This window comes from Rhinolophus hipposideros (assembly GCF_964194185.1).
Source record: "Rhinolophus hipposideros genome assembly, chromosome: 15".
In the NCBI taxonomy this organism is placed as follows: domain Eukaryota; kingdom Metazoa; phylum Chordata; class Mammalia; order Chiroptera; family Rhinolophidae; genus Rhinolophus; species Rhinolophus hipposideros.
Genome location: NC_138061.1, coordinates 46,392,483 through 46,409,476, shown reverse-complemented (window position 1 = coordinate 46,409,476; position 16,994 = coordinate 46,392,483). Strand labels below are relative to the sequence as shown.

The 16,994-nt window shown below is 35.6% G+C and overlaps 1 protein-coding gene across 4 annotated transcripts in view; it reads left to right on the top strand.

The window, feature by feature from the left end:
• The window catches only part of CTNNA3 (catenin alpha 3), a 1,458,437-nt gene that overhangs the window by 26,780 nt on the left and 1,414,663 nt on the right, over nt 1–16,994 (top strand). For all 4 annotated transcript variants that reach the window (XM_081075326.1, XM_081075327.1, XM_081075328.1 and 1 more), the window contains exon 2: nt 14,536–14,639. In XM_081075326.1, coding sequence (XP_080931452.1) covers nt 14,541–14,639 — 99 coding nt within the window. In that variant the 5' untranslated portion in view covers nt 14,536–14,540. The remainder of the gene's footprint in view (nt 1–14,535; nt 14,640–16,994) is intronic.

The following is a 16,994-nucleotide window of genomic DNA, read 5'->3' as shown; positions in this document are numbered from 1 at the left end:
TTAATTAGTGTCTTTTCTCTTTTTATCTTAGTGAGTCTAGCCAAGGGTTTGTCAATTTTGTTAATCTTTTCAAAGAACCAGCTCTTTGTCACATTATTTTTTTCTATTGTCTTTTTGTTCTCTATTTCATTTAGTTCTGCTCTGATTTTTGTTATTTCCTTTCTTCTGCTGACCTTGGGTTTCGCTTGTTCTTGTTTTTCTAGTTCTTTAAGGTGTAACATGAGGTTATTTATTTGGGATTTTTATTGTTTGTTGAGATAGGCCTGTAATGATATAAATTTCCCTCTTAAAACTGCTTTCGCGGCATCCCAAAAATTTTGGTAGGATGTATTTTCATTGTCATTTGTTTCTATGTATCTTTTGATCTCTCCTCTAATTTCTTCTTTGACCCAGTCGTTCTTTAAAAGTATGTTGTTTAATCTCCATGTATTTGTGTTTTTTCCTGCTTTCTTTTTGCAGTTGATATCCAATTTCAAAGCTTTGTGATCAGAGAATATGCTTGGTATGATTTCAATCTTCTTAAATTTGCTGAGGCTGATTTTGTGTTGTCCCAATATATGGTCTATCCTTGAGAATGTTCCATGTACACTAGAAAAGAATGTATAGTCTGATGTTTTAGGATGAAGTGCTCTATATATGTCAATTGTGTCCATTTCATCTAATGTGTCATTTAGGGCTGCTATTTCGTTATTTATCTTCTGTTTGGATGATCTATCCATAGCTGTCAAAGATGTATTTAAGTCCCCTAGTATAATTGTGTTTTGGTCGATTTCTCCCTTTAGTTCTGTTAGTAGTTGCTTGGTTTATTTCGGTGCTCCCTGATTGGGGGCATAAATGTTGATGACTGTTATGTCTTCTTGTTGTATTGTCCCCTTTACCATTATGAAATGTCCATCTTTGTCTCTTGTCATCTTTTTCACCCTGAAGTCTGTTTCATCGAAAATCATTATGGCTACACCTGATTTTCTCTGGGTACCATTTGCTTGGAGTGTCAATTTCCACCCTTTCACTTTGAGTCTATGCTTGTCCTTGTAGCTGAGATGTGTCTCTTGTAGACAGCATATGGCTGGGTTTAGTTTTTTGATCCAATCTGCTACTCTGTGTCTCTTTATTGGTGAGTTCAGTCCATTTACATTTAGGGTGATTATTGATATGTGAGGATTTCCTGTCATTCTATCTTTAGTTTTCTGGTAAGGCTGTGTCTCCATTGTTTCTTTGCCTTTTTGTTGTTGTCTATTATTTCTGTGTGGCGGTATTCTATGATGTTTCCCTCTGTTTCTTTTTTTATTACAGTGTATATTTCAGTTCTGTATGATTTTTGAGTGGTTACCCTTAAGTTTATGTAAAAGAAAGTTTGATATTTAGAGTATTCCAGTTTTTTCAGTACGCTTACTTTCTCTATTCCCATATTCCAGTTCAGGCCTTTACGGTCCCCCTTTTTATGTCTCGGTTGCCACAAGTTGTCCCTGTTGATGGTGGTCTAATAGCCTCCTTTAGTATTTCTTGTAGTGCAGGTCGTGTATTAGAAAATTCCCTCAGCTTCTGGATGTCTGGAGAGGTCTTTATTCCTCCTTCATATCTAAAGGAGATCTTTGCTGGATATATTATTCTTGGCTCATAGTTTCTCTCTTTCAATAGTTTGAATATTTGGTTCCATTCCCTCCTAGTTTGTAGAGTTTCTGCTGAAAAATCTGATGATAATCTAATGGGCTTTCCTTTGTAAGTTACCGTCTTCTTTTCCCTGGCTGCCTTGAGGATTCTTTCTTTGTCATTGATTTTAGACAGCTTCAATACAATGTGCCTTGGTGAAGGCCTGTTGGGATTGAGGTAATTAGGTGTTCTATTTGCTTCTTGGATTCGAGGATCCAGTTCTTTCCACAAGTTTGGGAAGTTCTCATCGACGATTTGTTTGAATATATTCTCTGTTCCCTTCCCTCTTTCTTCTCCTCCTGGTATGCCCATTATTCTTATATTGCTCTTTCTGATGGAGTCAGAAAGTTCTTGTAGAGTTCTTTCATTTCTTTTAAGTCTCAAGTCTCTTTCTTCTTCCATCTGTGTAAATTCCAGGTTCCTATCTTCGATGTCACTGATTGTTTCCTCCATCTGGTCAACTCTACTACCTAAGCTGGATATTTTATTGTTAATTTCTTCTATTGAGTTCTTAATATCCAGAAATTCTATTTGGTTCTTTTTCAAAATTTCAATCTCTTTTGTAAAATGCTCATGGTGTTCTTTGATTGTGTTTCTGAGTTCATTAAACTGCCTTTCTGTGTTTTCTTGCATCTCGTTCAGTTTTTTCAGAATTGCAATCTTGAATTCTCTGTCATTTAAATCACATATTTCCATATCTCTAAGTTCCTTTTCTGGAGACTTTTCACTTTCTTTTTGAGCTATCTTGTTGCCTTGGTTATTAATGGCAATCACTGATTTACTATTTCTCTTCCTAGACATCTACAGGAGTGGCTTCTGCAACCGGTTGATAGGTATGCGAAGAGCTTTTGAAGTTCCAAAGCTCTTTCTGCACCAGATTCAGAGCCCATTTGTTTCAGCAGTTCTGTTTACTCCTGCAGGGATCCGCCCAGATAGGTGGGGCCAGGGGCAGGGTGAGTTGTGAGAGGTGGCCCAGAGCAATGGTGGCGACCACCACCACAGCCAGTCCTGCTTCCACAGCTCCCTCCCTTTTGCCGGAACTAGTTGAGCTGCGAATCTGTGTCTGCAGTTTACAGTTCTCAGAGCAGCAAATATTCTGTCCTTTGCTCTGACACTGCTACTTTATCGCTTCTAGCACGGGGCAGGTGGGGGCGGGGCGAGCTCTGGGAGGGTAGGGAGGGGGCGGCTAGTCTCCTTGCCTAAGGCTTCCGTTCTCCGCTCGGCAGTGAAGGCTTAAACCACCGATTTCAGCCCTCTATCCTCAGTCTTTGCTTCGAGATCTGCCGTGAGCGAGCGTTGGGTTCAGCGGTTTTGTATGCTGCCCCCTCAGCCCTGTGGGCTGTAAGCGGAGCCCTAGCAGTCCAAGTCTTTCCCTCTCCCGCAGCTGCAGCTGCGGTAGTTCCGGGATGCAGTGAGCACGGAGCTCTGAGCTCGGTCTGCGTCCTGTGCCCGTGCGGCTCCGTCTCCGCACTTCTCCTCTCCCTCCTCCCCCTGCTCGCGCGATTTACCCACCTGGAGGTGAATTCAGCAGTGGGCCTCTTCGTCTTGCCTGTCTGCTGTGCAGGGAGTCCTTTGTGGAGTTATTGTTGTCCGATTCGTTGTAAATTCCAGGGGAGCGCTACAGAGGCTCACTTCACGCCGCCATTTTTCCCCCTCGCCCTATATCTTAATACTCTAGTCAGAAGACCCTTGGACAGGAATTTCAGGATCGTGGCACTTAGCTTTTAGAGGAAATTATTTTCCATTGAGGTATGTGTAGGCTTTCATTCTGATTTTTTTTTTAAAAAAACATTTGATCAAGATTGCATCATATTTCTTTGTACTTTGGCGTAATGACAGATTTCCTTGAAGATAGTGGTTTTAATTTTAATTATTTTTGTCTTTGATTAGTTTTGATGGAAGGAAGTGACTTGAACAGGCATGTACTCTATCATATTATAAGAAATCCTAGGAGATGGTAGGTAGGATGAATGACGCTTCTCTTAGAGATCTATACAGGGTACAGAGATAAGGGAAAATGTGTGTGTGTGTGTGTGTGTGTGTGTGTGTTAAGATGTAAGGATTATCTGAGTTGAGGCTGGAAAGATAAGCAAGTATTTGTCCAGTGGTTATTGAGGAAGGGCACTCCAAACAGAGTGAACAGACTGAGTAAAAGTTTAAGGGCATGAAACCACATGGTCCATTCAGAGAACTTCAAATTCTTTAGCATGAAAGGTGGTGGGTCAAAGAGAGAGAGGTAGCTAGAGAGATAGGACAGACCAAATTGCCTTCGTCATTTAGTAGAGCCTGAATTTATTGTTTCAGAATGGAGAATCATTAAGCATTTTAAGCAGGGGATTAGTGTAATTAATTAAGGGAATATCTTATTTTATATTAGAGAGATAACTTTGGGAATAGTTTGGAGAATGAAATGGAGGAGTGAAAAACTAACAGAAAGGAGACTGGTTAGGGTATCATTGCAAAGTCTAAGTAAATCTAATGAGGGACTGAACCAAGGAAGTAGCAATAAGAATAGGGTGGAGATGGCCAATATGTGATTAATCAAGGGGTAAAAACAATGTGACTTTCCCACTAATCTGAGGTGAAGAGAGAGAGACAGAGTGAAAGAAAATATCTTAGGATGACACCAAAATTGCTGGGTTGGGTGCCAAACTCTATGGTGATGTCGTTAATCTAGATCAGAACTGAAGATGGTGACAACAGGTTTTTGGGAGAAGATCACGAGTTCAATTTTGAGGGGCTTGTGAGATGGGCCAGTGGGCAGTGGATTTGGGGCTCTGAAGCTCAGGTGAAAGTCTGGACTGTAGGTAAAATTTTGTGAATCAGAAGCTCTCGATGGACTTGAAACTCTAGAATGAGATTGCTCTGAAAGAACAATGTAATGTGACCAGTGGGTAGGATGTAAGGGGCCACACGTGGGATAAGACCCCTACTTAACAGAGATAGTAGGTGAGGAGCCAGATAAGGTAATAGGAAAGAATGATCACAAGTGTAGGGGAGAAGCATGGAAGTGGTGTTTTAAAGCCAAAGGAGAAGGCCTTTATTTCCTATTTAGAGAATACTTAGCATGTGGGATGGGAAATAGTTAAATAGGGTTAATAGGTATATCATCAGAGTTCCTGAAGAAACTTTTATAAATTAGTGGTAAAATAGTGAACTTGGATGGTCAGATTGAAAGATTTTAGCACTAATTTTAAAGAACTCTTCAAGAAGTATGGAAGAATGGAAAACCAGGAGGCAGAGAAGAAGGTGAAGTTCTCAAAATGGTTATACAGTATTGGTTTTCCCAAGTGTACGGATAGATTTATAGAAAAATGAATTGTTCTCAAACACTTTGGTCTTTATTTTGATAAGCAAGCTTTTATTTATTTCTAGCTAATCAGAGACTGAAGAAGAAATGGGAGTATTTTGGCTTCAAATTGAACTTGAATTTCATTTACTTCACCATTCTCTTTTTGTTCACTACCTTCTAAAAATACTGGACCTTGGGAGACTTCACATATACGTGAGCTGTCTTATAATAATATGGAGTGGAACTGACCGATAAGCCCAATGGAGTTGTAGCAACAAAAGCCACTGTCACTTTCAAGGTGTATGCGAAGGGCATGTTCCTTCTGCCCTGGTTGCTTAAACTTGATGCTTTATAGCTGAAGGTTATTCTTGTTCTGAATGATTCAATGAAAGCTTCTCTGTGGTCTCACATATTATGTTTTCTTCTTAGATTTCAACTGGACTAATTTAGTTCTTTGGCTTTTTGAATTATATGTAGGTGACCTTCATGCTGGGCTTATATGAGATGGGATCTCGTAGGGTCTAGATTCTGGCATAATTTTTATATGCCAGATTAAGTTGAAAGGTATTGCTACACAGAATAATCATTTCTGTCCTTTCTCCGAGCTGCAATTTTGAAATTGTGTGGCATTATGAAATACAGGGTGAGCTTGTAGTGTGAACTGTCATTTTTATAAAATAGCATAAAAAGTGTGTTATTTGGAGTGATGAAATGAGATCATCTTGTAATATTCTTATTTACAATGTTATTTTTCAGTTAGGTCATAAATTTTTGTTTTCTTTATTTTAGAGGGAAATTAGACTTGACCAGTCATTCATGATATTCATGATAAGAGGGACATAATATAAAACCTCAATATCAATAGAAGCTGTTATTTTCCATTGTTTATTTCATACTGGTTAAGGCAAACTTTTGGAATTTTTTAAAGCCATTTTTGCAGCTTTCATCTAGGTTTTATGTGTGGGGAAGCAAGTTTTATTTTGGTTATTGTGACTAGAATAAGTACATGTTTTAATTTAATTTAATTTAATTTTGATTGTTCCCATAAAGAATCTATATAAAACTCATAATTTTTGGGGGGAGCGGCTCAACTAGATTATTTTTAAAGAACATCCATTAGATGAATAAACAAAACTTTAATAAAGAAAACTTCAAATGCTTTCAAGAAGCTTTTTAAAGTTTGAATTATAATATGCTAAATTTCTTTTTATTATAAAGTATAACGTTGTTTTGTTCTGTTAAAACTCAGAGTTCTTGGAAGCTAAGGAAATAAAAAGTGCAGATTCTTGGGGATCCTGCCATGTAGTGCAGTGTAGCACAATTAGCAATTATCGCCCTAACCCTGGAGCATACCTTCTATGTTCCACTCCACAAGTAATTTCAAAGGGCTTAGGATCCTTTATGAGGCTTTTGTGCATTAGGGATTTTTAAAAAGGAGCATTTCGGCATGTTGCATTTCTAATTAATGCACATGTAGGAAATATGCTTTAGATTTTGAAGTTGAGATCTAATAAAATGAGGCACCAGGAGGGAAGTTTTGTGTTAAACACCTTTGTATGAAACAAAGCGTGACAGCGTTCTTGAATAATAATTACAAGTCTATAGATGATAGAGAGATGCTTATCCTAAATGTAGACAAGTTGATTCTGCTCTTCTACTGAAATATCATTAGTTGATAATAATATCAACTAATATTTGTTGAGCTATTGTTAGGTGTTAGAGATGAGGCTAAGTAAGTTATGGCTTTTAAATGGATTTTCTTATTTACTCTTCATTAGGTTAAATAAGAACCCGCTTCTACCCTTGCCCCCACACTGCATTTTTGTCACCAGAATGATCTTTCTAAAATATAAACCAGATCATGTTTCTCTAGTGTTCAAACCCCTTCAGTATTTCCTACTGGGCTCAACGTGATCTGCGCTCTCCACCCTCCATTACTTGTCTCAACTCTCTTACTAAGCTCTGTGTAGCTCACTCTACCTCACTCACACTGGCTTCCTTGCTGTTCCACAAATACAACACTCTCCTGTTGGAAGGATTTTGCTCTACCTGTTATCTCTGCCTGGAATACCCTTTTCCCAGGTATCTGCTTGGCTAATTTCCTCACTTCTTCAACTCTTTGCTCAGATGTCCCCTTCTCAATGAGGCTAAACTTGATCTTATTTAATATTCAATCTGTTTCCAATTTTTCTATCACTTAACTCCACTTATTCTGTTTTATTTTTCATTTTCTTCATAACGTATGTCATTTTCAAATTTACTAAACATTTTTCTTATTATGTTTATTGTTTATGGTCTTCCCCTCACCATGACTGGAACAAACTAGAAACTCAGCAACTATAAGTTGAATGAATGAATAAATGAATGATGCCCGATAATATAGGGGTGCTTCTGATCTCACACCATTTTGCTCTTATAGTTGACCAAAAGGCTAGGTAAAAGAGTTTATGCAGATTATTGATCTCCAAATAAATGCATGGAAAGTATTTGTCTGGTGTAAAAAGAACAACTGAAAAGAAAGAAAGAAACCCAAGTGTTTCTCCATCTCATATATATTAGACAACTGCCTGATTTTATCAATTCTCTGAGAAACCTGAGATTCTTTTGTTTACCAAGTGAGTAAAGGATGTGTGTATTTCTTGGCAGGCCAAACAAGCTAGCAAATAATTTCACTGGATGCATGGAGTTAGGGATAGTGTGAGGATGGAGGTGGGCTTGGAAAACCCAATGTATATAGACATTGTAGTGGAAATTTTTAAATTATAGTTTTCCTCTTTCCATTTTATTTCACTCTAGCCAAGACTGAATTGTATAAAATTAAGTGTGGTAATATTGTGTAGAAAATCCCCCATATCCCCTTTTCTTTTTATTTACTTAAACCTCTTTACTATAATTTAGATGATTTTTTTTTGATCAGTTAACATTTGGTTCCCGTCCTTCACGTTATTCTTAACTGAATTATGCTAACCTTTCTGAAAGGGGGTCGATGAGGGAGAGTGAGATTTATAGAGTTTTGTTAAGCGATCAAAATAAATTTTTAGTTACAGTTAAAATAAATTCTCTCTTTTATGACATCGTTTCAGTACTTGAAAACCTTTCACTAGTTGCTCATGCTTTTTTCTGATATTTTAGAAGTGTAGAGTATTAGATGAGATTAACATTTGTGATGATGGTGGGGATTGGCACGTACTAAAAATATTTCCCTTTTATATTTCACTCAACAGAGTTTCATTAATTGAGATCCACTATGGATCTCATGAAGACCAAATATACTTTTGGCAGGAGACTTACTGACATGATCAATACACTTTAAATTTGATTAAGAGAAACCTGTTCCCAGATAAAATGATCAAAGTCATGTGAATGTGCATATATGTGTGTGTTAGTGTTATCATCATAATTAGGGCATAGAAAGAATCATGTTAATAGTGATGATACATAGTAATTATCCAGAGGTAATTACATGAGAGAAAGCCAATGATAAGTAAGTAATAAATACAGATATCTGGAAAAACACAAATTAAATACAACCTCATAGATATCTATAAATCATGAATTACATGTTTTTGTTGTGTTGTTTTAAGTATTTAACTTATTTATTTGCTCGTGAATGTAATATTGAATGTTCCTAAACAGTTTTTTCAAGATTTACTGAGATAAAATTGACATATATACTGTATAAGTTTAAGATATATGGCATAATGGTTCAATTTTACATATATTATTGTGAAATGATTACTGCAGTAAGTTTAGTTAGAACCCATCATCTCATACAGATACAATAAAAAGAAAAAGCAAAAATGAAAAAAATCTTTTTCCTTGTGATGAGAACTCTTAGGATTTACTCTCTTCACAATTTACATATATACCATACAGCAGTGTTAACTATAGTCATCATACTGTACATCACATCCCTAGTACTTATTTATATTATAACTGGGAGTGTGTACCTTTTGTTCATGTCCCTCTAATTCCTGCTTCCCTCACCCTCTACCTCTGGTAACCACAAATCTGACCCTTTTTCTTTAAATTCCTCACACAAATGAGATCATATAGTATTTACTGTCTTTTTCTGTCTGAGTTATTCACTTAGACTAATGCCTTCAAAATCCATCCATGTTGTTGCAAATAGCAGGATTTCCTTGTTGTTGTTTTTTTTATGGCTGAATAAAATTCCATTACACACACACACACGCACACACACAAAGAGTGCCAAAAAATGCATATACATTTTAAGAAAGGAAAAAAACTACTAAAATTGTAATACTCAATACCGATAACAAAAGATGAATACATGTCCCGTTGGACTTCTGCAATTACGAGATTTGCTCAAAGTGGTTACCATCAGCATAATTTTAATACAGTTTTTTCCTTTCTTAAAATGTGTATGCATTTTTTTTGGCACCCTCGGGGTGTGTGTGTGTGTGTGTGTGTGTGTGTGTGTGTGTGTGACAGCTTCTTTATCCATTCATTCACAATGAATATTTCTGTTGTTTTTGTGTCTTGGCTATTGCAAATAATGCTGCTATGGACATAGGGGTACAGATATTTTTGAGTTAGTGTTTTTGTTTCCTTTCAATAGATTCCAGAAGTGGAACTGATGGATCATATGGTAGTTATATTGTTGATTTTTTGAGGATTCTCCATACTGCTTTCCATAGTGGCTGTACTAGTTTATATTCCCAGCAACAGTGTACAGGGGTTCCCTTTTTTCTATATCTTCACAAGCCTTTGTTACCTCTTATCTTTTTGGTGGTGGCCATTCTAACAGATGTGAGATATTTCATTGGAGTTTTGATTTGCATTTCCCTAATGACTAGTGTTTTTGAGCATCTTTTCATGTACCTGTTGGCCATTAACATATTTTTTTGGAAAAAAAATGTCTCTACTTATCTCTCTGATCTAACATTCCCCCCCCCCCTATTTTTTGCTGCCAGGATACGACTAAAATACAATGTGGTGCGTGCTATAATAGAGACATGCATGAGATGTCAGATGGAGAGCAATGAGCTAGTTTATACTAATGTATGATTGAATGTGCGCCCCTCCATGACCTCTCAGAGTTAACTGCATTTGAAAATGAAATGCTTGTTAAACTAAATGAATTTAAAAGTGATACAAGTTTGATTTCAAGAAGGGAATAAGATGGAATGAAGAGAATTCAGGCATTGTGGATAAAGATAACTTGGGGAAATGGGAAGAATCCACATGAGTGTGTTTGTCCTGCCTTAAGGTCTATACCCGGAGACATCTATTACTGTTGCCAAGAGATGAGTTTTCTTCCCTTTGATTCTGAAAACTGGGATTTTAATCTAGTCTGTCTGTCTCCAAACCTGTACCTTTTCCACTTTGTAAAACCATCTCTATTGGATAGAAATGTGAAAGTGGCATATTTCAATTCAGCGCAAGGAGGGACTTTATAACAGTAATCTCATGGTATATAAGCATCTCACCATTTCTCTTCCTCCAAGCCCAGAGCACTGCTGAAATGAAGGATTTTTTTTTTAAGTGAAGGTTAGTATAGAAGGTATTCTTAAATTGTCTAGGAGGTACCCCCTAACTCTTAATATTTTATGAATTATAAGATGCAAACGCCTTGGAATACCCACAATTTAGTATGATTTGTAAATTCACATTGTGGTATTGCTACAAGAGGTTGATAGCAATTTGTCAGACTTTGACCTTGCTTCGACTTCATTTGCAAAATTCTGCTGTTTTCTGCTTATTATTGCCCTGATCTTCAATAAATCAGGATTACTGAATAGAACAGAAGAAAATCCAAAAGATTTTTATAAGAAACAGCTCTTGTAGCAGGGCTACATATAATGTGGATAATTTTTACTCTCCTTAATTTTTATCCCATTTTTTAAATTGGATTTTTGTTGTTGTCGTTGTTGTTGAGTTGTATGAGTTCTTTTTTTAAAAAAATTAGATGCAGGTGTACAAAACAATGTACTAGTTAGACATTTACACCCTTCAGAAAGTGATAACCCCTCCCCCAATATACTACCCCTCTGACATTGTATATACCTGTTACAATTCCATTGACTGACTTTATTCTTTGCCTCCAATACCGGTGCTCACCTCCAATTCCAGTATCTTTGAAAACCCATTGTGAATTTTGCAGTGAAAAGACATCTTTTTAATGGCTGTGAAGGTTCACTTAGATCTTGTTTTAGGTCACAACAGTGTCTTCTACTTCTTTTCCCTGAAATGAAAGAACAAATCAATATCAGCCATTTTGACTTGATTTACATGTAGGATAGTACCTGTCATGAAAGGGGTAACAAGTAAACCCTTTCGTGAGCACACATTTCATAGAATCCTGATGGTTATGAAGACTGAAGGCCATATTTGATTGCATAGATCGGCTCTGGGCTATGTAGAAAGGTCACCATGGGAATATCCTATTTGTCAGTTTAGATTTGCCTGTGTTAGGTGGACTCAAAGTGGTAGGCGGAATGATTGGAAAAAACGAAAACAAAAACCAAACCAAACCAAAACACTTCAGTCTTAGAAATGCATTTGAGAGGAACCATTTAGCAATAGTGTTTGGAGCATATCTTCTACATTTCAGGTAAATAGCTGAGAAAAGAAACAATGTTTCTACTTTTAGAAAGGAAATAAAACCAGTGGAAAGGCAAGATAGTAAAAAGCTAAATTATAGTGATTTGTGTCTTTATGTATTGCTACATCATAGGACAATAACAGTAATTTATACTTTCATTTGAAAAGAAAATCAAATAACATTTGTCACTTAATACAATTTGAATGATGTATATTTTTCAAGGCAAAAATAGCTCTTAACCAGTAAATGAATTGTAGGCTTTGTGTAAGTGGCTTGTGGTAGAGTTAAGGTTAGACTGAAAGCAAGGAGAGACATGGCAGTGTCAGAGGGGACAAGGAGGCCCTGAGCAGGCCATCTGGGTTATATTCGATAAGAGAACTATCTAGAAATGTGCTACAATTTAGAAAGTGTACTGTACTACTGCAATCAATAATGCTGTTTAGTTTTATATAAAACACTCAACATTTACGGTAATTTTTAGTAGATGAATAATTACCGTATTATAGCTACTTGAAAACATGGCTAGAGTAATCCTGGGACATTTAATACGTAAATTTTCCTTTTATCCCCACTTCAAATTGCTTATTATAATTTCCTGAGTAGACTAGAAAATGCTTGATACTATACACGAAATGATTAGTATACATTAGTGTTCTTAGTAGTATAGTCAACTTTGGAGTATGTAATTTTACTTAATTGCTTTAATAATCTATTAGATTTGTCATAAGTGGTTTTCCTTTGAGATTGTCAGAATAATTATCTTTGTTTTTAATATCAAACTTTGCTGAAGACACATGAAAGAATTATAAGTATTGTGAGTATATTTGATCATAATCATATTAGAAATTCTCTATTTTGATTATGTACACATTTCTACGTTAAATCACTGGGGACAACCTTTTGACAGATTCCTATTATTTTCAAGAATACTTCAAATATCCATTTTTATACTAAGAGAATCTGGAGTGTAGTCATGTCACTTAACATCTGAAGAGCAGTAAGCTTTTGGACTCTGCAGTATTTGTCTCTACTTTTAAAAACAAATTATGTTATTAATCTGAGAATTAGTGTATGTCCAGATAAGAGCCAATGAGGATGATATTTTTAGTTATAGGATGGTTTTGTGTGTATGTGTGTCTGCTTGTGTAGCAGGTGTACAGTGTAGAAGAATCTTGGTAAAGCACTGATCTTTTCACTTTTTCTCACACACACATACACAGCTCATGATTATCTTCAAGTATATACAATAATGCATATTTAGATCCAGGGAAAGGATCCAATAGACTGGGAGAAGTTGAAGAGCAAAGAGATGCTGATTTTATGCAATTGGGCCAGTGGGGGTTGAAAAAGTCTAGGAGAAGAGCGGGGTAGACTCTCAGGGGAAGGAGCTGGGAGGCACCATGGGTGTTACTCTGAGATTCTGATATCTTTTAGGGATGGGAGGCAGGGGTATAGGAAAAAGAACAATTCTCTCTCCTAGGAGCACTGAGATTGACAGGAGCGTTGAAGGCACTGATTTTGGATAAGAGACACACCATGACAATGTGTCCATTCATCCATTCACTCATTCACCTGTACATTCATCATCCATTCATGGAGCCAATCAGTCAATTAAAAAGAAAACAATTGTTTGCCCTTATATCTAAAATAATAAATAGAGAAATTAAAGTGAAAGAAATACTTTTTATTTCTTTTTTGTTTTAGTTGCTGTGGGCATCATGAGGAATGTAGCAGGATATTTTCTACGGGAAGATTCATATGTTCTCTTAGCCTATAAATATAGGAAACTATAGAAGAAAATAGGTAACAGCTAAATGGGAAGGTTTTTTGTGTTGATAGTAATAAAGTTTTCTGTGGACTACAAATTAATTTTTTTAAAAGGCTAAGTTATACATAGGGGAGAAGTATTTCTTACTGTTTATCTCTGTGGACCCTCAGTAAGTACTTGTTGGTTGCTTATGGACTGTGGAGAAGTTAATACAAATTTGTGGGGCTTAGTGATTTAGGTATAATCTTCATGGATGATGTGTTAATTTCAATATGTTGTGATATGCCACATATGGTCATTTGATATATACAGAGGGTGCCGAAAAATGTATACACATTTTAAGAAAGGAAAAAACTGTATTAAAATTACGCTGATGGTAACCGCTTTGAGCACCTCTTGTAACTGCAGAAGTCAAACGTGACTTGTATTCATCTTTTGTTTTCGGTATATATTGAGTATTACAATTTTAATACAGTCTTTCCCTTTCTCAAAATGTGTACACATTTTTGGGGCACACTCTGTGTGTATGTATGTATGTGTATGTATGTATGTGTGTGTGTATTCTTATGCAAAAATATTCTGAATTGATTTTTAAGATTAATGTTAATGTCTTAAAGAGTGGTTTGTAATTTTTTTCTTATTTTTGTCTTGCTCAAATATCAATGTCTTCTCAGAGACTTCTTTTTATAATAACTATGTCAATTTATGTTAGTTTCTTTTCTGTACAGGAAAGTAAATTGCCTCCAACTTTCTGCTCCAATCAAAACCCTCAAATAAGCAATTCCCAAAACAAGTAGAGATGTATCAAGTGTTTTCCAGAGTCCTACCTGCCTCTTCATCTGTGTCATCATTAACAAGAACAGGCAAAATATGGGCTCTGGCTGCCTCAGTGCTATGATTTCCTAAAAGTCAAAGACTTGTGTAATATAAGATATGTCTCATCAACTTGGCAATTCTTTTTCACTTAAGGCTCCTGGACAAATGCAAAACCACCTGTGCTGAGTTATTATTTTATCACGAACATGCTAGCATAGATTAATTTGTCAGAGGTCCTCAGCCCAGACAGTGTGTCCTCAAGGAACACTTGGAGAATCTCATTTCTCTGTTGGTGGACTTGGCACCTTGGTCTTCTGAGGGCTACAGGTGATACCAGGAAGAGGTTCTGAATACAAATCTCATGTACTCTGATTTTCATTAGTGCTTCCCTTTAGAACATGTTTTTCTTTATTAATAGGTATCTTTTGTTTTTGTGCACAGGCAGCATGTCAGCGGAAACACCAATCACACTGCATATTGATCCCCACGATTTGCAGGTCCAAACATTCACTGTAGAGAAGCTACTGGAGCCTCTCATAATTCAGGTATTAATACCATGGACATTGCAATGTGGAGTAAGTGTGGAAGAACTGAAATATAGGAAACATAGATAATTAAGCAAGAGAAGATTTGATTTCTTAAGAATAAATGTCATCTAAAATCATCCATTGAAATGTTGTTAAAATGTAAAAACGTATGTATTTAGTAATAATTATAAAATTCTGAAAGTACCTCCCCCCGATTCTCTTTTAAAAGTAACAGCAGTAATGTGTACATGTAGTTTTAAAAGTACTAATACATAAATTACCTTGTTTGATAGTCATGAAAACCAAATGAGACCAGCAGCATGGTTAAAACCACCCTTATATAGATGAAGAAACTGAGCCTAGAGAATTTCGGTGACTTGCCCAAAGTTACTTGGTGGCTCTTTTGTCAAATAGGAAATTATTTTTAAAATACCAAAATGTATGAGAAAAGCACCTATTTAAGGAATTCTGTGGTAAAGCCGTTTATAAAGGATTTATAACAATCCTTTGTTAATATGCATAATGATTCTCTGACTTATTTATTATGTAAGTCCATCTTTTATTTATTGGATTTTCTTAAGGCAGAACTGGAAGAAACACATATGACAGTAGTGTGGATTTACTTGTCCTTAATCCAAAATTTGCGAGGAAATTCCCTGTTAGGCTTATCTTACATCTTACTGTCTAAGACAAATTGTCTCCCCCTTTTTTTTAAGGTTGTGAAGCATTCAAGGGTTTCTTGGGTGAGAAGCTATACTGACTTTACATTTGATAATTAAAAAATGTTCTGCTTCTCTTTGTGAGGTGGATGGTGGGGAGGGCAGTAGCTCTGAGAACAGACCGTGTACATGTTGTACTTAGCACAAGTAGATGTATGTTCCTGGATGGACAACTCAAAATGCATATGCCTTGGTAGCTTAATCATGAACTTCGGCAGTCTTAACGGCACTAATACCTGGTATGAAATTGATACAGATGACTATCCAGTTGTCATTAAAGTCTCTATCATAGCGACCCACTGAATGGTCTCATGTTAAAAAGAAACAAAAAAATTTATTTATTGTTTTTCAGATAAAGTTCACTGAAAAAACTGGAAACGCAAAACAAAACAAAAACGTGAAAAAAAAAACACTCACAATTTTACCCCCAAGAAGTTAACACTAATGTTTTGATGAATTTACTTACAGTACGGTAAAATTATGGGTGATTTTAATCTCCTTAGTACTTTATAACATTAAAGAGACTATATTTACATGTCTTATATATATAAAGTATATATGTAAACAAGGCAGAGAACTGTATATGTAGGTTTTATTTTTTTCTTTCATTTAAATGATATTCTTATAATTTCCAATTCTTTGTAAGCATCATTTAATAAAACTGCTGTTTAATTATCCATAGTTTTTTTAAAGTAGCCTCTCATTTTTGGACATTTAGGTTGTTTCTAGTTTTCACTATTATAAATAATGCTATCTTGAATATCTGTGTATATAATTTTTTGTATTAGTTTGAATTGTTATGCTAGGATTAATTGCTAAATGTAAAAATAAGTGACCAAGATAGAATTCTTATGCTTTTTCATACATATCACCAACTTTTTTTGGGAAAGTATTAAATGAGTTCTCCAAGTCATTTAAGATTTTGTTCCTATGACATTACTGGGTGTGGGATGTGGAAATAGCCTTCATGGTGGAGATGGCTGGTAAGGGCAGGTACATTAATGCCACTATATAATCCTCACTTGTTTCACAACAATGGAACATTACGGTTGGCCACTTAAGATGTGCTAATAACAAAGGCTGCTGACATATTGCTTATGAATAGAGAAACTGCTGTTCACAGTTTGTGTATATTTTCTGGAATTTTTAAAAACTGTTATAATAATTTATAAACTTTTATTGAGACCACCTAGAAAATTAAAAGGGTGAAAATGACCTGAAGTAATTTTATTTGATTGGAAAGGAATTTAACTCTTTAAAAAAGTGTGATAATGTTAATTTTAGTGGACTTTTAATATGGTGTCTGGATTCAGACTTTGCATGATCTGTAAGAAGATGAGTCAGGGAAAGAGAAATCAGTATGTATTATGTGCCAGATAGTTCTTAGTTACAAGTAAATGTAATTGCTAATTTTATCTTTCTTAAGAGTATTGTCAATGTTTTTGAAATTGTTTATTGATTTCATGAAGGTGGTTCTACTTCACCAATATGCCAGTTAGAAAAAAGTTTCTAGCTTAGCAATATTCAAGTCAAGTAAAAAATATTAATAATTTATAGAATACTTGTTATATTCAGGAACTATCTCATAAAGGAGAATTCTAGTACAATAAAATTATTTGGACACATTCTTGATTATCACTATAATGGGATTCTC